Here is a 22,151-nt window from a genome sequence, read left to right as displayed (position 1 = left end):
CAAAGACGGATTGGACTTGCAGCAAGTTTACAGCGTCCCCAGCATTTGGCGACCGACGTGTATGTTGTTTTATGCACGGATAGCTGAAGTCCGATGGATGATGCGCAATTAGACGTAACATCCAAGGCAGATTGAAGGGCAGCCTCCTGAGTACGGAAATCTTGGTGAGTACTCCACACCGTGATGTCATCAGCGTACTGAAGAAATTTAATGTCACGGATGTCATGCAAGCGCCAAGCCAGCGGGATGAAAGCAATATTAAATAACGTCGGCGACAATACTGATCCCTGGGGCACGCCACAGAGAGGAACAAATGATCCGACCGCTGAGGCGTATTGCAAATTTTCTGCCTTCCAAAAATGATTCGACAAAACTACGCACTCTCGGAAGGAGATAAAGCATGTCAATGGAGTTCAGAATGGCTGCATGACTGATGTTGTCATATGCCTTTGCAATGTCCATCGCTAAAACGGTACGCACATTGCGGCTGCGGGTAGATAACAAAACTGCAGATGCCAAGACAGTCAACCCGTCCTCTGTACCAATATATGGATGAAAGCTGATTTGTGCGGGGTGATAAAAACCGTGCTGCTCTAGCCACCATGACAATCGTGTGGCTAGCATTTTCTCCGTCAGCTTGCACAGCGTAGGAGTTAAGGAGATAGATCATAAGTTTACAAGGTCCGTCGGAGGCTTTGTTGGTTTCGAGATAGGAATCACGACAGCGGATTTCCAGCTCTCGGGCACGACGCCATCAAGCCATACTTTGTTCATGGTGTCTAGTAGTTGAGGGAGTGCAGTGCTACTCAGGTTCTTGTACACCTCGTACTGAATATTGTCTGGACTGGGCGCTGTTTTCCGTTTCGCATCATCTATTGCAGCCAGCAACTCAGGCATAGAGAACGGACACGCAATTCCATCTGCGTCGACATCAGACGGCATTTGATATACATGCGCTGGGATGCCTGCCATATTCATACTAGCGGCTGAAGAAGGCACAGCATCGTATTTTGGGAAAAACTTTCGCGCTGCTTCTTTGGCGAAATCATCTGGCGACAAGTTAGCCGCGAAGCATGCGGTTGCTGCTGCGTCAGTCGAACAGCGACCGTGTTCCATTGTACGGAATGTTCACCAGAGCGAGGCATTCGAGGATTTTGCAGAAAGTTGTTCGCACCACGCATGCCACTGCCGTCGAGAGAGGTCACGTTCATATTTGCGTGCCTTAGCTGTAAGATAGCGCAACCGTGTACGTGCCTGCGACGAAGTAGGATCTCGCGTAGCAGCCAGCTCGGCTTGACGGCGTGCCACCCGCATGTTAAGAAGGCTGAGGTCTGGTGCCGGTCGACCAACATCAGTCCAGGTGGTAGTTGTAGCACTGTTGAGCGCTGTTTGTATGTGCTGAACAAGGATTGGCAAAGAATCTGAAGAGATATTGTCCAGACAGGAGTGAAAACTGTCCCAGTTGATCACAGAACACATGTAGTGTAAAGGTCAGAAATGTGAGGTGTGAAGACCGATGATGATAGGGTGATGATCACTTCCCCAGTGGTTGTGAATTCTTTTGGTTTGGATACATTGGCTGGTGCCCTGCATGAACTGTTGAATAGTGACATGCACATATGTGTGTCTGTGTATACATGCACATGCAGTTTCCGCAAGTTCATTGAAAGATAAGGGCATTGTGAGAGATCCTATGTCCAATGTTCTTGTCTGGCAGTTTTTAGTCTTGATGCAGTTGATGTTGGTGTTGACTGTTTAATATAGCATTAATTGCATTGTGTAAAAACTGTATGTGCAAAGTTTTTGTGCTTGTTGCAGTAGCAATTCTTCTTCAATGGCAATTTGTGTGCAGTTGAGATATCTCAGTGCTTTGGGTGGACTGTCGCACTGTCTAGCCTCGCACCAGTTGAAAACATGTTATCTACTATGGAGGGCACACTGCTGCTAATGTTTCTGTAAGCTTCCATAAATATGTTTGGAGGCAGGCTGTCATTCTCTAGTGAAGGCTTGCATCATCGCTACAGTACCAGCTTTTTATTTTCGTACCTCCTTTCATCAGTGACCCTGTTCAATCGGTGTGTTACACTTCTCTGCTGTTGCTGCATTTGTCATCAGTGAAGAGGAAGTAATGATTTTTGGGACAAGCTATTTATTTCAGAACTTTAACACAAAGCATTTATTCCCTGTCATCAAACATACGTTGGAAGCTTTGTCAAGCTATTGATAGGAAACCTTTTAGCAAGTGTGAAGTTCTTTCCAATCTGGGACTGACGACTGCAGCTTGTTTTTCAAAAGCAGGGTTGGCTTCTATGGGCTACACAGTGTTCTGCACTGCAGTTTGCCTGTTTTTGCGCTTAGGAAGCAAGCAGTTGCTACTAGGAGATGATGATGTTAAGAGGCACCTGATGTTTCAAGCAGTGCAAAGATACCGAGCCATTTATAAACTTTCACCGCAACTTGCACGTCTCATTTCACCGGCATCGCAGCACTCACACATTCACTTACTTTACTGAAACTCTTCGCAACTAACAACATCCTCTGCTTTACTTCATTGGTTCCCGTAGAGCACCATCGTTTCCTTTTTCAGCTGCCCGAAATGCTACCGTAGACCACACAGTGTTTACTATGCCTTGAAGGGCCAGCCTAAATTCAAAACTGCTCTGCGAATTCAAGAGCCTGGCACTCGGCTCTGTACGTCTGCGCTAACGTGAGTGCGCCAAATGACATTTCAGAACAGTGTGTAAAGGGCAGACGTCAGCTGCCAACCACGACTGTTGTTTCCGACTTTCGGTGAGCCTTAGGTTTCGGACACGGGGCGTTCGGGTTTTCACCAGTGTAGAATTTCTTTAGCAGGTCAACAGCTTGCTCGGCCCAAACGCCGGGTACAACCTCGGTGTCATGCTCGTCGTCGTCGAAGACATTCAGCACAGACCCGACTCCTCCGAAACGCTCGTTTGCGCATCCGAAAACAATCCGTTTGACACCCAGCTCCTTCAGGGCGGAACCGCACATGATACACGGCTCTACCGTAACGTACACTGAGATCGAACGGAACACGCTTTCGAAGTCGAGTCCACGCTCTTCGCACCAGGCAAGCACTTGGTCAACGCAACCCATCTCGGCGTGGCGACAGGCGTTCTTGAATTCGTTAACGCGATTTCTGTCCCGAGCAATGCTTTTACCATCATACACCATAACGCACCCTACAGGCACTTCGCCCGAAGCCAATGCTTCATTTGCAAGGCGGAAACATTCGCTCATCACATGGAAATCGGCAGATCCTCCAAATGGGGTAGACGTGATAGACATGATGGCAAATGATCACAACATGGATTGGATTGGATCTGAGTCGTTCCATATGATTGCAAAGTTGTGCGGAGTTTTCTTATTTTTGCAAAAAAACAGATTTACCTAAGCATTGTTGTAAAAAAAATAATGAAATACTGGAGTTGCTTTGTTTAATAGATAAATTTGCCTCAAAACCACAGCGCCACAATTTGGAAGGTCGCAAAGCGAAGCCATAGCCTGAACGTGTGGTGGCGAATTTCCAACCACAATCAATGACGGGTTTCGTTTTGCACGTTGTAACGCGTCGACCGTAACCTTCACACGGACCCCGAAGGTTTTAAAGCTGTGATATGAACCCGAATTGACCACGACGTCCGGTGTTAGTTGTGCAGCATTCACAGTGGAAGGACGGAATGCCTTGTCTACGAGCTGTTACAAGCGTAGATCGCAGGAAAACCGGTCACCGAAGATGCGGGCTCGGATGGTAGAGTTTCCGCGGGCAACTTGCGGCATTGTGCTGAGCAGACGCCTCGCTTCCAATGGAAGGAGGACTTTCTATGACATTCTGGAGGTCAGTCCGAACGCAAAGCAGAATGAAATCAAGGCGGCCTACTACAGGCTTTCTATGCGGCACCACCCGGACAAGAACAAGGGGAGCAGCGCAGCCAATGAGCGCTTCCAGGAGATCACCGCCGCGTACGACACGCTTTCAAACGAGTCTCTGCGCGCCACATATGACGAGCGCATTGGCACGGCGCCTCAGAAGTCAACTACCTTTCACGCTATAAAACCGACGCAGAGACCGACGCCCATGAGTGGTCGCACTCCCATTTACAACTTCGACGAATTTTATAGGCAGCACTACGGGGCCGCCGTACATTCGTATCAGGTTCGCAAGAAGAAGTACGAAGAGTACATGCAACAGCAGGAGCTGATGAGGGAAAGAGGAAGCGGCATAGCCGTGACGCTAATCATGGCTATCATCCTTACGGTGGCTGCATTATACCAGTGGGACGTGGGGCACGACGTTCCCAGGTCACCCGGAACGGAGAAACGAGAGAAATAGCCACACCATTGTACACACAATCTTTATTCACCGAAGGCGTTTGTGGAGCGGCAGTGACAAAGTCTACATTCAGCGCCTGCAAAACCACACGCGGAAAAAAAGTTTATTACCGCGCAGGCGCAAGTTTAAAGTTGATGTTGCAGTGCTCTCCTGCCCACTGTAGTCAAGCCTTGCGATGTGCCTTGTCTGCTGGCACTCACTCTGCCTCGAGTGCGGGGTTCGATTTGTACAGCAAGCTCTGCGGTGACACAACACTGGAACGACGCTTGGAATGTCGAGAAGACCTTCGCACAGGAGTCATCACGGCCACACTTTCTTTCCCGTGCATCACTGCTGACAGCCTGCATAACTTCGTTGTGTTACCTTTACTCCTACAACAAGCAAGCCTAGGGCTCAGTGGAAAACTGGTTACTTACCGTTTTAGGCTAGGTTCTTCATAGACCTTGTAATCAATGATTGTTGAGTCAAACATGTTTTCTGGCGACACAACCTCGAGATTCTTCCGTTTCTTGCGTGGGCCTGTACTCGCCTTACTCTTTCGTTTTTCTGAGGGTGATGGTGAGCCATGTGCTGCTTTGGGTTCTTTTTCTGATGTCCTTTTCATAAGGTTGTCCAGGACATCAGCCAGTTCACTGCGTCCCTGTTGGTGCGAAACAGCTGTGGATTAACTACCCATAACCCCACTAGTCACAACGTTGCCTCAGCATGCAAAGCTGGCACAAGAGAAGTAAGGGAATTCCAATCTACTGCGGTTTCATGTTAATGCTACTTAATTAAATACCTGGCAAAAAGTATTGCCTGCTATGAGTTGGTACAATGCCCAACATCATTTACAGAAAGCCGACTGCATGAACACTACAAGTGCATACCATTTGCTGTAGACATGCAAAAGTTAGGCACTTATTCCTTTTCTGGAATTTGAAATACGCCTCCACTATATGATAGTGAAATGATAATTGATATTAATGATAACTAAAGTAGCCCTGAATGGTTTGCACCAAATGTAATAACAGCAAAAGATTGAGGGGTACTGAACCACCCATCATCATTCTACAAAAATAGTTGATCTAGCCCATCAATGGAGCTATCGGTGATTAAAGACTACTCTGCATTTCCCCTAGCAACTCGGACAATGTAGTGAGCCAGAGAAAAAAAACAAATATTAAAGGTCAGGACTACATTCTGACCACAGATACGTCACCCGGCTTCGTTGCTTGCACCTGTTGGCACCCTCACTACCCCTTCCACAGCCAAAGTGGATGGCAATGACTGTGCCGCAGCCTGCACACCACCCATGCCCCTGTGTACATCCTTAGCCTGCTTAGTCTACCAACGTCATTGTGGTTTTCTTTGCATTATAGAGTGTGATGTTTCATGGCGAGGCAATGACAGCCCATCGCAACTGACGCCATTTAAGCCATATGATGTCATAAGGAAGGATTCGCGCAAGAAACTGGTAGCAGACATTGCCACAAGGCATTTCGTATGAAGCTAACTGTTTCATGAGCCCTTTAAATTCACAAAGCACTCCAGGATTGTCGTTAGATCTAAGGCCATACATGAACTACTACTCTAAATGTACTACTCTGAATGTACTACTGAAATGTACTACTCTAATACCTGTGCTACACGGGCGTTTCGAATGCCTTCCAAACGAATGTCATTTGACTCGACTGCCAAACCTGCGCCGCTACACGACGTTTTTGAACGGCATTCGGTTCATATGACATTCCAGACGACGGAGCTCCGCGGAGACATTCGAGATTTTGGAATGCCTTCGATGCGCAAGCGCGACTACTCTCTACCGCAGCGTCTTCGCGCCATAGGTGGCAGCATAAGTTTTGAAGAGCAAATACGTTCGTTAAACGATGAAATTCTAAATACCATTTATATACACTACATGGATCTTTTCCAGAAGTTTTGTTAGCAAGCAAATATTTACCGCATACTCTGGAACCCATCGTAGGAAAGAAAGGCAGCCATTTTGGCCCGGTGCCAGTTTTTTCGCTTTGTGCTGTTGCTTTTGCTGTGTTTTGTCTTTTTATTTTGTGTGCATCTGTGTGTACATTTTAAGTGAGCTTTTTTTTATTCAGTGAAGTTTATCGCACTTTTTCATTTTTTGCAACACACGCAGGAGATAGAGCCCATTGTAGCCAACAGACCGCACACAAAAAATGGCAGGGCTATGGGCTTGGGCCTCTGTTAGAACAGAGGCGTTTAGTAATGAATAAATAGTAAAATTTATTAGAAATGACATATTACTTTTAAAAGTAGCAATTTTATAGCGGGCTGTAACTATACAAATTAATTGTTGCTGCTATATTTGTTTAAAACAAAACTTGACGGCAGCAGCGCCCCTGTAGCTTGGCAGCAGAATACTGAAGCTTGCAAGTGCTTTTGGAATAGTCGTGTAGCACCGTGCGGGTCCGTCCAGTCCGAATGCCATTCGAAGTTTCGAATGCCGTTAGACTCAAATGTCATTTCAACTTACCCGTGTAGCACAGGTATAAATGAACTACAGCACGTTGGTCGTATCCTTGCAAACTTGCAGTAGGTTACCAATCACAGCAGTGCTCTTATGATGAGAAATGCAATGGTTGCAACCATTAGACATCTTGCCTGTGGTAAGCAGCAACATTGCAATGAACATTCCTTTGTCAGTTCATTAGCTGAATTCATCATTCTGTATACACTTCAACTGCCCTCCATCTCCACAGCTTTGCATCTGCATTTTCTCGTAGCATTGTAGCCTATCAAGGCCTTTGCTGCTGTGGTAATGAAACTAAATACCAATTTAAAGCAATTATCATGACAATTAATTAACCTGGATTCTCCATGCTGCACTAATCACATCACTGTCCATCAGTACAATGTGAAACGCTGAACATGCATGCTACTGCTCGACAGGCACATGTATTGTTGTGATATGCACCTTCATAAAGCACAAACTATTCAGCCCAATGCTGTGGCTTAGTGTCTATGGTGTTCGACTACACAGCCCAAGGATCCAAGATAAAAGCCCAGCAGCAGCCACATTCAGTGGAGGTGAAATGCGTAAATGTCTGCATGCGCAGTGATGTCAGTGCACATTAAGGGACCCCGGGTGGCCTAAATTAAAAAAACCTTGCACTACACTGTCTCTCACAGCCCAGAATCAGCTGTTGGAAGTTAAAATTTCAAAACACTTTCCACATTACTGCAGTAGGACTGCCAAGCCACATTTCAGCCACCAGCCTTTCAGTTTATGCTGTAACCTGTTCATTCCCAATGGCTCCAGTTTGAGGATGGTGTACTCTGACCCATACCTACGTAATGTCCTGAAAGTTGCAAGACTGCATGGTATGCAGCCAGGTGCATGCATCATCTACTAAATAGCTTTTTAAATGCTTATAACAACATTACTGATTCTCTAAGAAGCGTACAACATTGTTACAGTTAGTTTTATGACATACCCAATATACTAAGAGGCATACTAGACATAGCTTGTTAAATACTTATAACAACATAACTGATTCTCTGCAAAGCATAAAGCATTGTTACAGTTAGCTTCATGATGTACCCAATATACTAAGAGGCACACTAGCCAAACTCAAATTTCATTGCAGCAAGCCTTCGAACCCCACATACCATACCAACTATGGCTGTACTATGTGCTATTCTAAAATTTGCTGTGCCCAACACTGAAGTACACATGTACACAACACTGAAGTGAAGCTGGCTTAACTATAGTGAAAAGGTTCTGTGGTGCTGCAGCCAGCTTACACAAAGTGCCATGTGTGCAATATTTTTGCACTGTAGCTAGTGCTTACAAGGCTGAGTGAGATTGGTGGCTTGAACAAGCATACAGCTAGCTGTCTGCCATGCTCAAGTTTTACAAATTCTGACACAGCACATTTCACAGCAGCCACAGTGAGGTCGCCACTAGCCACCTACAGCAGAAACAGCTTCAGTGTCCTCTCCAGTTTTCCTTCCCTAGGATCCATGGTCAGCCACATTCCTCTGCTCTTCCTCTACCACTTCTCTCTCTCTCACACTCCAGAGCGGTTACTCAGTGCGAAAACTTCTAAGGCATTCAATCATGCTCGCTCAAGTGATTAAAAAACAATCATGTGAAATGCGGACAGCACAGCTGAATAGCTCGACGCACCCTCCTCACTGTTGAGCCTACTATACAATTTCAGCAAAATCAAAACCTGAGCACTAGGAACTCTGCTTAGCATAGCACTGTCAATGATTGATGCTACAAAATAAAAACGTAATACCTGTCTCCTTATCTGTGCTTGAAATAAATTTTTGGTAACTTTTGTCCTTGAAATACTTTTGAAGAAAAAAATCTGAGTTTCGCAGTGTCAATATGCTGTAAGCATTTTTTTCTTCTTGCTAACTTTGGTACTATGCGTTTTCTTATATTTCTAATTTGCTGCAGCCGTCAACTATAAAACCATCCTTCTGCACATTGTCAGAGAGTCCAATATACTCCCTACACTGCGTGTTTAAGGATTTCAACTGGCAAGCATTGAAACTTGTGAAATACCCAGTGGCAGCTGCCCAATCCAGTGGAAACAAATGCAAGATTAGGCTACTGTGACAATTGTAAAAGGTCACTTGATGAAACTCACTGTAGTAACAAATTCCAGTCCTGCAACGAGCGACCTTATGGCTTCTGTCGGATTATCAGCCTTTTCGTAACAGAGGCAGCGACACAACCAATAGGTTGGGTATTCCGTTACACTGGGCACTTGCTCTTCAAGCTGGTCCAGCCATGTTTCAACGTCCTCTGGTGGGTTCGGCTGTCAAAACAAAGGAAGAAGTCACAACTGCGATGCTAAATACAGAGGCAATCCTGGTTTCGTCATGTATACGCTGTTTCACACTTCGAGGGAAACTGGGAGCGCATTACCACTGCACTTTGCGAAGCGCTGCCATTGACAGCCGGGGAGAATCAGCGGCAAAGGTACCTGTGCAATAAGCACGGCCAGCCGCTCTTTCCATGCATGCGCCTGGTGCCAGCCATTCTGGCCTTATCTCGGTGGCAGCAGTACTCGAAGTGCGGCAGTCACGCGCTTCCATTTTCCCCACCAAGTGTGAAACAGCCTGTGCATTCTCATTGAGATGCATGACTGCAGCATATTCTGTGTTGCCACATCAACAAGGAATTTTTTACTGGAATGGAAGCCAGGAAATTTCAGGAATAGAGGGCCTTAGTATAATGTTGAGCAGTGCTGCTGCTGGAAATGTTCATTTACATAAACATTAAGTTCCTCTGTCCGGTACAAATGAATTGTACCGTATTTACGCGCATAATTTGCGCACCCTTAACTTATCACCCGGGTTTACAAAAAAACATTTTTTACTCGCATATTTTACGCACCATCATGCACGCGGGCTCTACCCAGTAGCATTCAGCTATTCCGCGTGTTTGTTCAGAAGGCTTCTTGAATCTTTGGTGCACTGGACGTTCATGGTGGTGCCAGAGGCCGTTGTTACAATCGCGGCGGCACCAGCGGCATCGCCACTCGGAACGGCCAGCAGCGCTTCCAGGGAGGATCGGCAGCTGACAGAATAGCCAACACCGCTGTTTGTTTGGTCAGTCGTTTGCTTGACGCATGTGACTCGACTGCTGGCTACGCTTTTCTTGGTGGCTCATGTCTTGTGATAAGATATCACAACTATACGGCAATTTTCAAACTGCTTGTCAGTGACTTATCACGGTGCAGAGCGGTGAAGCCAGCAAGAATAACAGCGCACGCACAAGTTTGCCCATAGACGACAATCATGTCGGCAAATCAGTGCGCACGTGGCTATTCTCGCTGGCTTGGCAGCTCCGTGCCGTGATAAGGCGCAGACAAGCAGTTTGGTCGACGCTCACGCGGTACTGTTAAACAATTGTGTGGTGTGATATTTGATTTATTGATTCGCGCTTGATATCCCGGACGAAGTTGCGAAAGCAAACTTATGGAATCCGGAACTACTGAACAACTGGCTGGGCCGCAAGCGATGACACTGTTTTAGCATCTTATTCAGCTTCATGCACGCACCTTCATGCCATCCCGCAAGGGGGGGGGGTGCTCGGCTTTTCATTTAGAGTGAACTTTTTTCCGAGGGGCAGCCAGCGTGGGGTGTGGGTCCGGGTGCTGACGTATGCGCAGCAACATACACTATACCTATATTGCGCGTTATGACCTTTGTGGAGTTTTTTAAGTCGCGCTCGCGGAATCCCCTGCGTAATTTGCTCACCCCTTTCTTCGAGCCCTAATTTCTAAATAAAAAGTGCACAAATTATGCGCGTAAATACGGTATTTTATGATGCATGGCCAGGTGCAGAATTGACGTCGTGCAGCCTTCCAAGCAATCACGGCTTGCTTCCAAAACCCTGCTTCAATAGAGTGACCATATTATTTGCAGGTTATGCTGCTCACCTATTACTGCTTTTCACTGTGCTGATCCAAGTGAAACAAAAACCTCAGTGAACAATGCGCAGTGTTTTCCTAACTTGCAACAAAAGTACACACGAACTCAGCAGCAGTAAAACTCCTTTAAAAGAAATTTTTGCCACATTTTGCACGTTGAACCTTTGAAGCAGTTTGTCTGCCAGTATGAAAGGAATCCAATACACCAAGATGGCTCAGTGGCTTTGGTGTTCAGCTGCTGATCCCAAGGTCGCATGTTCGATATTTGCGCCAGTGGCCGTATTTCGATGTAGACAAAACACAAAAGTAGCGGTGTGCTGTGAGATGTCCGCTCACGTTAGGAACCCCCGGTGGTCTAAATTAATCCGGAGACCTGCACTATAGCATCCTTCTCAGCCCATGTGTTGTTTCAGGATGTTAAACCCCACAGTTTACAACTTTCAAAGAACACTCCATCTGTCTTGAAATTTTGTGCAATACAACGAGAATACAGATCATGCTTCATTTGTTGCTTTGCTTGCTTGCTTTGCTCGCTACTTGCCGTTGCTTGCAAAAGAGATCAAGATGACTCTGCAGCACTCATACAGCCCTGTTTTCTTCTGTCCTATCATCAACACTTATTAAAAGATATAAAAACACAAAAAGGCAATCCAGTTTGTCACAGGCTGCAGATCCAGTTTTCTCCCACCAAACAACATTCAAAATATTGCGTGTTATATCTAGGACAGACTGCCAGCTCCACGCTCACAATTCAGATAAATTCAGAGAAATATTTTCAAATTTTGTGACTGGGAAGCTTTGGACCAAGGCAGGGTTTTGTCGCCAAACCAACACGTAAGAGCAGAGGAGAGGCCTCTGTCACTGAAAAGCCATTTGGGAGAATGGGGAAGGGGGTTCATCGCAAGAAAAACTAGGTTGAAAGCAATTCTTCTTTAACAGAAACAAGCGCTGGGTCAACGAGTAAAGAGGACAGAAAATGGTGCAGGTAAGCTTCAATGTTTCATGGTGCAAAGGCTGCAGTGGCTGCAGCGCATCAAGGGTAACTCGTACCACAGCCTGCTCTGCTCTGAAAAAAGGTTTTTCACTCGGTAGTCACCTTCAACGCGTAATGTTGGCTGCATTCCCAAGCTTTCACCTGCAAGTGCCTGAAGGGCTGAATGTGTTGCCTACTTACCTCGTCCAAGCACTGTTGAAGGTCTGTCAGAAGAGATGACACGCTGGCATGTTTTGATACAACTGCATTATCATCTGCGCTCTGAAAGACACATAAAAGAGAGAAATTGCAGAACTGGCATTTATACATTGCCATACAATGCTGCGTCTTTCTTAGTCCAAAAATCAACATGACATATTTGCACGAATAGGACTGGAAGCTGAAGGCTTTAAGAGAAATTGAGGACAAACAGAAGTTGGCCTGTATTGAAACAGCTTTTATAAGCTAGAAAGGACCAAAAATGCGAAAAACAGGTGTCACCCTCACCAGTTGATTTGCAAGTAAAATGTACACGTTGGCATCGATTTTTGTGCGCGGATCCCGCTGGCTATGCTACCCCACTATTCACTTCACCACGGTGGCAACCAAACTTTTTCGTTAAGGGCATCTAGAGTTCGAACTGACCGGCAGTAAGATTTTTAAATCCAATTTTCTCAGCGGTAAATGCATCTTTTGCTGCCCGAGAAACGTCAACCTAGCCAGTAAAAGCCACAGAATAAATTTTTATTGAGAACAGTAATTGGATGGAGTCCTCAGTGTCCCTTTGCATCAGCAAGCAGCAACTAGTATTCACAAAAGCGGCATTTCCTTTGGCTGACAAAGATGCAAGTTCAGGATTTCAGTAATGATGTAACAGAACAGCGCAAATTCCTTTAACACCACATATGTTACCTCCCATCGTGATTATGCATCCTCTGATTTAGCAGGCAGTTTTCATGTGGCAACACTTCACCATGACAGGTGCCATATTCTAGGCAGGGTCACAACTAAAAGCTCAAAGTGAGAGGAAAATGTTTATGCAGAAGCAGATGTTCTACCTCTAGCTCGAATTTTTCCACACAACTAGATTATCTTGCTCTTGTGGCCGTGGCAACAATCGCCGATGCGTTCAACCACCATGTTGTTGCGCAGCAATGGTTGCCTATATGATACGCTGTGCAGTTGATGTCCCATCGATAATCTCTAGATAGTGTATGCACAATCATAATGACACGAAATGCAATAAAAATGGTACCGGTTACAACATTTTAATGGCTGCACAGTTTCTGGACTGCTGACGAAGTGACCAGTGAAATTTATGCAAACTATGTCTAATTATGAAGCACATTGATAATATGTGTTCTGTTGCTGGATGCTGTGTTGATAGTGAAGAAAGCAAAGTGACATTCACCTCTTGGGTTAAGGAACGCTTTGCAGGCTTCTGAAGCACTGGAGATGCACCCAATGCTTGATTTTCTGAAGACCTCAAAGCTGCTCGAAGAGGTTTGCCAGACGACCTCCGTGATTTCCGCGGTGTTTCGTGCTTCACAGCGTTGTCTCGGCTAGACTGCCGCAAGGCCGACAAGCTGTAGCCTCGAGCACCCAGCCATTCCTTGAGAGTTTCGCTGAAAAATATGTGAGCATGTAAATCTTAAATCTGCAAATAAGGACTTGTTATGAAATGCCAGGGATATACTGCACAGAAATTTGCAGACCCCAAGTACTTTATTCAAATGCGCACAGTGATGCCCATGTCACACGGTCAGTTTTGAACCTCGCTAAGTCAATGCTCATTGAATTCAATGTAGATCAGAGGTTGTCACACGGCCACTCTCAAGCCCGATAGTCTGATCTTGCTTGGCTCGATCAAGATTCCCTAAGCGCTCCCGAGGTTTGAAGCACAATCGAGAGCGGATGTTGGCACTCTCGCCCCAACTGATCTATATAAAAAAAAAAGCAAGTTGATGACGTGAAAAGACAAATATTAACGTATAAATTGATTAAACCACATGCTAGACCATTTTTAGTGCACCATGCCTGCTATACAAAGGCGCATGTTTACATAATCTCAAATCCAGGCTCTACTGTCAGTTGACGTAGCGACCACTACCGCTGCGTCTGCTCACACAGTTGACAAACGTATGTCGGCGAAGAAAAGAACGTGATGAATCGAACCTGCCACTCCACACCTTCGCACCAACACCACTGCACAGTGTTGGTGGACATTAGCATCCTGCAGATGTTGGCGGAACATTTGGTTTGGTTTGGTTTGTTGGGATTTAACGTTCTAAAGCGACTAAGGCTATAAAGGACGCCGCAGTGAAGGGCTCCGGAAGTTTCGACCACCTGGGGTTCTTTAACGTGCACTGACACCACACAGTACATAGGCCTCTAGAAATTTGCCTCCATCGAAGTTCGACCGCCGCGGCCAAGATCAAACCCGCGTCTTTTGGGTCAGCAGCCAAGCGCCGTAACCACTGAGGCACCGCAGTGGCCCGCCGGAACATTTGCTGCCATCCTACGTGCATGAGAAATAAGCATTCAAAACACCCGTGCTTTGATCCTGCTTGAAAACAACGATGCAGATCGAGCGCAAATAGGATAAAAAGTGCCCATGTGACAGGGGTATAAGAATCTCAACTAAAGTACACAAATCTAGGCACAACAAGCTTCCCTTTTATCGTAAAAGCTGGACAAGGAAAAGGTACTTCCAGATGGCTGTGACACCATGAATGCAAGGCACAGAAAATATGCAACTTTCATTACAACTTGGTAGCGCGATTTCAGGAAAACTTTAGAGGTTTCACAAAATAATGTAGTGATGGTGCTGTAGCATTCTATACACAGTTCTTTGTGCTTTTATGCCATGAATACACTTTTACACAGATCTCTGCGCTTGCTCAGACTTCTTGAGCAATATGCTGACAACGTGGTCATATTCTGAGTAAAACGTGATGGAATGTTTTACAGAGGAAGGAACAGTAAGGGGGCAAGTACTCGCGGATATGAGTAGACTGCATATGGGGAAGCTGAATGTCTATATTTGACAGTATGATCCTTCACAATACTAAAAAACTGTACATCAGCTCCTTGCAAAGCGCCCAAGGTTACCACTCTTCCACAGTTAAAACCCATTCACTGTGGCGGCATGAACTGCCAATGAGAAAGCAATAGCACACTGCATGTAGCAGTGTGCTGTTTAATCCGAGACACACAGGTGCCCAGCCTCAGCATACATCTGCAACTGCTGAGTACACTATTCATGGCGCCAATACTGGCAGAGATGTCTGGAGCTGCCTGCACCATCAAATTGAAGGAGCTTTTACTGTGCAAGAATTACGACTTATGGGTTCTGTGCATGGTCTAAATGGTTGACTTAGTTGGGACTGACTCGCATGGTCTTATAAGTGCGGTTCGTTGCAATTGAGGACGAACAGCAAAATGTAGCAAACTGTCATCCATCTCACTAATTCAATTCACCAGTTTATTCAAACTGATGTTTCAGGCACGTCAACATTAGGTGCATTACAGACTCCTGTTATATTGAACTCCGCATAATTTCAACAAATTCTTGGCTCGTTAAGAGTGTAAATTACTGAGTCAATTGTACACCTCCGAAGCAAACATTTTTTTTCGAAAAGTGGTGTGCTTTAAAGGGGCCCCAAAACACATAATCGGTACATTGTTTTCCCTCCTGGTTGCATAGAATGAGAAACAGTGATGCTATTAGCATTGGTCGTACCGCATATACTCCAGTTTTTATTAGTTTAATTAGCTCGCAAAAACAAATTCATGGCACTGACGGTGTCACCATACAGTGGCAGATTTTAGCAGTGGATATGACATCACTTGACGGGAGCTTGATGACTAGACAAACAGTAAGTATACTGCAAATTGGGTTAATAACTAGAAATACGTTCTGTCAAGTTTTTGTGTTTTATATTACATCAACAAAACCAACTTTTTTGCCTTAGATAAAAGTGCTGTAAAGCAAGTAAAACAAAAATACACCAACAGAGGCTCTGGCTACTTTTTGCATCGAAGGACTTTGCGCCTGTCTGTAAACATACTATGACCTAGCACACAACACTTATGGCTACTCTCTATGTATTTGAGAACGGGTTTGCGGAATCGATCCGATCGACCCATTGCGCTTATAAGCGTTCGTTTCGGTCCCAAGGAAGGATGCAAAGAAAAAAAGTCGTTTGTTTCACATTTAGCCATGCGCATCGTCAACTTGTGGAGGATCACCGGGTGGCGGCACCAGATGGCGCCACGTTCCCATCAACAGCGCGCACTTCTTGCTCGCCGTGACCAACCAGTGCGCTAGGTGCGACAGGCCATGGTAGGCAGTAAGCAGTAGCGGCACGCGCTATGTTAAATGTGTCTGATATCTTGCGCAGGCTGTCACACCATCGCAATATCTCGCGCTCAAGTTCACATCCAGTTTGGATCACGTTCGGATCCATAAGTTGGGGAACGTCACTGATCAGTGTTCCCTTCTGCGCCGTCAATGTGACGGTGAACCATCGCTAGGTGTTCACATGACTGTTGTAACCATGCAAACGGCGCTGCAGCCTTGGCAAGAACGAGTTACAGCGATTAGGCAACCATGGTGTGCATACTTCCGCCACGTGCTCAGATAGGCTGTTTTGATTGGTCCCCCCCAAGTGTCGTCATTGGGAGAGTGACATGGGAATGAGAAGCTGCGCGAAATTCGAGTTGAGGGCAGCATTTTGTTTGCTTGTATTTTGAACTTTCTTCATTGAATAACTCCCGTTCCTATGCATTGATTCCAGCAATTCTTTTTGAGCCAGCATCTGTGTGACATAAAGAATCCATCTGAAGTATAGCCGGCATCCGCTCAAGCAGTGTTTCACAGCCCCTTTAAAGCTTCACATTTTAAACTGACGCTTTTAAATCTGCACTACATGGCATGGTTCAAGGAACAAGAGTTCTTTTCCGTCTTCAAGTACCAAACAAAAAGAAGCAATATGATGCAACCAAATTGACTTAATATTTATGCCGCACAAGATTAAGCACCCCCTGATTTCTGTTTCAGGATAGATGCATGAGTAAAACGTTTGTGATGCTGTGCATTTCCAAAAATGTTGTTGAGCTGCAACTGTAGTCAGTTTCTTAACCATACCAATTAATAAACAAAGGGCTTATAGCGATGTCTCGTTAATATGGCCCCCTTTAATACGGACTCAAATTATGGACAGTTTTACGGGTGACCAAACTTTTGCAGTGTATTTGCATATTGCTAATATCAAAACTCGCTGTCTAGAAAATGAACAGAAGAAAAATGTGCAGTGTCTAATAGAGCCCATGCATTTTTGTCTCATTAATATAGATGATAATGAGAGCGAAATCCTAAGTGCCCCAACCAGGCATTTCAATTTCTGCCTTCTGTGCACAGGACACCAAAGGAATGCAAGGAAAAGGTGTGAATGGCTGAGTGGTGGCCCTTTTCTTTGGTTGTTTCATGCTTTACTGTGCAAAGTTGCCCAATCGATGCATCTCATGTTCCACGTTGCATGAATGACAGCGATCAAAGCTCCCTCTCCAGCTTGTGCCCCGTAGAAAGCTTCATTCTGCAGTTGTCAGCCGACCGAGTACTGATATGTAGTAGTGGTTCTTGAGATGTAAACAATCGCAGTAGCAGCTAGTTCATTTAGCTATGAGACGCCATCAAGCTTATCATAGACCATTAGGCGTGTCAAGCTGCATCACATTATTTTAAGCACAATGGCGACCAAGACAACGGACTTGCAGCTCCAAAAATAATGTCCAAGTTCAACTTCGCCAGACACCAGTATGCACAGAAGCAGACCATAATCACAGCACTTTTTTTTCTCTGCGATTCGTTAATTCAGGCGACTCGCGTTAAGTGCAGTTTTGCTCACGAACCAAACTGCGCACATTATCAAGGCACGACTATACATATATCCAGGCGTCTCATAGCAGCTTCTGAAAGTAAGCAGACCGAAGCGCCACCTATAAGTTCTCAAGTCAGCTTTAAAGCGACACATTACAAACCTTATTTCTGTACATTTTGAGTAGCCGTAGCATTACTGGATGCTGCAAAAGGTGTAATGACCAGCGGTCAAAATTCGGACCACTCAGCCCACCCGAATTTTATAGTATGGAGTCTATGGGGACTTTCACCACTGGCGTAATTAAATTAAACAGGTCAGATTCAATAGTTGCCAGGTGGAGCACTGGGACCAGCTTTTGTTGACCCTACTGCCAAATAAGGCTGGTGGCTTACAACTTCTACCAACCCTTGTCAGATGAAAGCAGCCAGGCTGCAGCATTACAATTTTGTATGTAGATAAAATTTAAATCTGGTTTCTGAAGTAAATGCTTTTTCCAATACTACAGTAAACAAAATATTTGCTTTCAAACATGGCTTCCATACATGGCTGCACATAAAATTAGTTGGAATGCTGCCAAGTGAGCACTTTCACGAAGGTTCACACAACATGCAATGAAAATGTGCACCGTGTTACTCACTGCAAAGTGCGGCTGCGCATAGGAGTCGTTGGTAGCCTCTTTGGTGTCACACTCCTCCGTCCCGGTACAGTAAAGGACACAGACTTTTTGATGCGGGAAGTGCTCGCGCCCTTACGTAGGCACGAGGAACGTGGCTCCGGCAGCTTCTTAAGGCGGCTGCTCGGTCTCTTTGGTGACAGAATGGGGCTTTCCACCATTGTGAATGTGCCATTCAGCTCGTCGCCGTCACTTACATCTTCAGCAGCAACAACCTCCGTCTTTTTCGGACTGGCTTTTTTCACTGGAGACACCGTTGCTGGCTTGAATGAGGAAGAACGCTTCTGCCGGTAAGGCGTCTCACCAGCAAACATCTTGCTGCGCTTTCCAGTTGGGGAATCACTTGCTTCTGAGGAACTAGAAAGGCAGATGCTATGAGCAGTGTGAAAGGGTGTGCTCCCACTAGAACTGTCAGAGGAAGAAGTCATGTTGGCAACCTTCAGCGCTGTGCTAGGCGAGCCTGCGGTAGTGTTCTTAGACCTCAATGAACACGGAGTCGAACAAGAAGTAAGATGACTGTCTGAGCTTTGCACAGCCTTCACTGTGCTTGAACATGGTGGCGACTGTGGCTTTGCTGCTGACCTTGGAGGGGAATGCACCTCACTGCCACGCTTTGAGATGCCAGAAGCTGTCTTGCCTCGAGCCTTGCTGCTGCTTTGTAAACTCCTTTTTCTAGTCATGTCGGCTATTGTGCTTGAGGCATTTTTTGGCGTCCGTCTTGCGGCGGTGTGTCTTGAAGAACTGGTGCTTCCTGCTGTTGACGGATTCCTCACGGGAGTTTTAACAATTGGGCGAGGCTTGACTGCAGATGTTCTGCCTAACGATCTTCTAGAGATTGAAACTTTCACCTGCTTTTGAGCTGCCGACTTTCTGTCCAGTGCCTTTTTAGCCACCTGCACCTTAGCTTGTGCCACAGATGCATGGCCCGATGGTCTTTTAGCAACCTGAACCTTTGCTTGTGTTTGGACTGCTGACTTTCTGCCCAATGATCTTCTAGCAACTTGAACCTCAGTCCGCACAGGGGGACCTCTAGCCCTTGGGGACTGCTTCTGAGGCACTGAAAGCTGCTGTGACTTCGCTGAGGCAGAGGCTTTGGTACCTTTTGCAACGTGCTGGGGCTTTGCAAAGACAGAACTTCTACGTTTTGCTTTCGCAGTAGTTCCAGCGACAGGAGGCTGGTCTTTAACTACAGTTAGCTTGGAGGCTGCCTTAGATGTTGATGGCACGGGTGCCACAGATGTGCTGGAAGGTGTTGGCTTTCCTGATCCTTTAGACTTCTGTTTCGTGCCCAAGGGTGGAGAACCCTGGAAAGTGACATCTATGTTATATACGAACCTCCCGTGTGCCACGCCAATTGAAAACTTATTTCACCAAATGTAATACAAGGTGCAGTATAACCAAGAGCTTGCAACCTCAGGTGACAAATAACTGCAATACAGTGGCATCAAGCTTAAAAGCCAGGAGGCTACAGTCTACAAGACAATAAATATAAAAGAAAACACAGGGAAAAGAAAAAGAAATGGCCAAAGTGAGGGACTTCAGACATAAATAGTGCCATGCAAAGTCTGAGCATCATGAACATCATGAACCCCTCATGTAGAGCCCACAGCCAAGGGCCCTTGAGGTATCTGTAATAAAAAATAATTAAATAAATAAAAACATTTCTCACCTCTGGCTTCTGTTCCAAAATGTTTTGAGACTTCGTGGATGCTGAAGTGCACTGGGTGGAATCTGCAGCAGTGGCAGGGTGTGCCAACTTCAGTTGCTTGTTTTGTGGCACAGACTCTGGCAGAGACTTCCTTTTTCCTGGACTCGTTCTGAAAAAAAAAGAAAAGTTCCACAGAAAGTAAAATAAAATAGCTAAATTAAGATGAGCATCAACATTCTGGTTAAAATTTCGGCCAACAACCAAGATGGTTTTCTTCTTAGCAGCAGCATCAAAGTAATTTACAAGCACTGGGACTGGTAGCTACTTTAGAATACTTCAATTTTGTGCAGCTTAATAAGGACAGCAATACACATGCTAAAGCATGAAGATGTGCAGTTTAAAAGAATTGTCTCAAGTCGACACAAAAAGAGATGCTTTGTATGAAGCAAAACACAAACTTCTGTCTTCAGGACAAACAGTAGCATAGTATGAAATTGATTGAGCCAATGGCTTGCTGCAACTTGCAAACAAGCCAGTGACCAAGCATACGCTGCCCGAAGAATGAGTTTGCTTAACTCTGAACAAGATTGGGCATTCACACATACATAGGTTTTTGAGACCATAAAGTTTGATATAACAAAGTTAACGTAATGAGTACAGGTCTCGCGCGTATATTTTTTTTTATCCAGAAATGAAAGCCCGCGTAAATTTTCATACTGCACAGTCCATTCAGGCTTCACAGTTCATGCCCACTTGTTGAGAACGAGCTAACTAATCCTTCCTTCGGCACGTCTATCATTATGAACACAACGACGAATAATTGACGCCATCCGTCACTTCTATAACGGCTCATTTAGCAAGCACGATCGCTTGGGGCATGCGACAATGACGCGTTCGCGTGGTAGTTGCAATGTAATTGGTCATGTCAGTAGCAACCCGTCAGCAAAAGCGGCTACCTCCCCGAAACCTCGTAATCGTAGGAAGATGTCTCTTCTTCGGAGTCCTCCGATCCGTACGCCTCCCACCACGAGAGACCATAGGCATCACCGTGGATCAGGTCGTCCACGCGAAACGCAAACTCGGCAAAGCTCAAGAAGCCCCTTAAGTCCCGGTAATTACGCAGTCGGTCGTAGTCCCGGTACAGTTCACTGTAGTCCCGGTAAGACATTATCTCGTGCGCCAATGAAAGCGCGGACTGCACGTATGAAACGGTGATGGATGCTTCGAAACGGTTAGGATTAGTAAGTCGTAACGTTTACATCACAGCAAGAACGCTACTCATTTTCTTTCATGTTCACCAGTTTCGCACCCACAGCGCGCGAAGTCACTGAATATCGGTAGAAGGAAATGTGACGCGAAGGTTTCATTTTTTGGCGGGCGCGAGACATGTCGAAAGAGAGCGACCAGTTTAATTCGAATCAACCGTCATGTACAAAAAAATCGCTAAATGGATATCGACATCATTACCTTGCAGAGGTACCGCTTTCCTTTGAGCGGGAAGGTCCAGCAGAGGGAGTCTGCAGTAGGGTCTTCTCTCTCCTGAAAAGGTGAAGTAATTAGGTCGCAGCTACGCAACTGTGTGTGCTGCTTGGAAGTACCAAATACCTACAGCTGGTTCGAGTACAGCCGCCGCCGCTCCCATGCCGACAAGGCCTTTTTTGGTGACTCTGGGGCTGAAAGACGGATAAACTTGGCTGAATAACTACTGAAAATGTCTTTTCGTACGAGTGCATGTCCACCGAAACTTCCGCTGATAACGTTGCATGGGATCATGCCGCCAAGAAACGACCACGAATCAGATACAGCACAAGCTATCACGCCGAACGTAAACAGCGGTTAAAACTTGTCGCATCAGACACCAAAATTTAATTCCGGTGCCAAAAACAGCATGAAATAGGGGTGCGCGGCCGTTAGACAAGACTTTTACAAACGCAAATACAACAAAGAAAAATGCGCTACAACGTACGCGCCGGATCCGGCTCTAGCGAGACCACAAAAAAACGACGATTGAAACAATGTGCTGAGTAGGATATACAATCGTAGGACTCACCTTTGCGCACCTTCGGTTTCATGGTAGTGTGTCACAACGGATCAGGCAGCAACGGAATAGCAAAATCCAGTATGAAAGCAACAAAAACCCGGTGCTCTCAGCCAGCGCGCAGCCTGGCGCAGCCGCCTTTCTCGGTTTGAAATCGCGTCATGGCGATGGGC

At 45.7% G+C, this 22,151-nt stretch overlaps 3 protein-coding genes across 4 annotated transcripts; 1 reads left to right on the top strand and 2 right to left on the bottom strand.

The window, feature by feature from the left end:
* Positions 1-2,131: 2,131 nt before the first annotated feature.
* Positions 2,132-3,340, bottom strand: LOC144128965 (tRNA-specific adenosine deaminase 2). Its single transcript, XM_077662804.1, has one exon. It carries the CDS (start codon positions 3,307-3,309, stop codon positions 2,755-2,757), a length of 555 nt encoding a protein of 184 aa, XP_077518930.1. The 5' UTR covers positions 3,310-3,340; the 3' UTR covers positions 2,132-2,754.
* A 279-nt stretch (positions 3,341-3,619) lies between these two features.
* Positions 3,620-4,369, top strand: LOC144128963 (dnaJ homolog subfamily C member 30, mitochondrial-like). Its single transcript, XM_077662802.1, has one exon. It carries the CDS (start codon positions 3,758-3,760, stop codon positions 4,352-4,354), a length of 597 nt encoding a protein of 198 aa, XP_077518928.1. The 5' UTR covers positions 3,620-3,757; the 3' UTR covers positions 4,355-4,369.
* On the bottom strand, positions 4,359-22,142 carry LOC144128962 (uncharacterized). Of its 2 annotated transcripts, XM_077662801.1 has the most exons (10): positions 21,991-22,142; positions 21,550-21,613; positions 21,408-21,479; positions 19,962-20,109; positions 18,257-19,596; positions 13,149-13,362; positions 11,939-12,019; positions 8,974-9,144; positions 4,771-4,994; positions 4,359-4,695 (listed from the first exon to the last, which is right to left on the bottom strand). In XM_077662801.1, exons 1-10 carry the CDS (start codon positions 22,010-22,012, stop codon positions 4,551-4,553), a joined length of 2,481 nt encoding a protein of 826 aa, XP_077518927.1. In that variant the 5' UTR covers positions 22,013-22,142; the 3' UTR covers positions 4,359-4,550. The 2 variants fall into 2 exon arrangements, with proteins under 2 accessions (XP_077518927.1, XP_077518926.1); XM_077662800.1 differs by lacking the exons at positions 21,408-21,479; positions 21,550-21,613; positions 21,991-22,142 and adding an exon at positions 20,897-21,224.
* Positions 22,143-22,151: the final 9 nt, after the last annotated feature.

This window comes from Amblyomma americanum, chromosome 4 (genome assembly GCF_052857255.1).
Source record: "Amblyomma americanum isolate KBUSLIRL-KWMA chromosome 4, ASM5285725v1, whole genome shotgun sequence".
Taxonomy (NCBI): Eukaryota; Metazoa; Arthropoda; class Arachnida; order Ixodida; family Ixodidae; genus Amblyomma; species Amblyomma americanum.
This window is presented reverse-complemented; position numbering and strand designations above follow the sequence as displayed.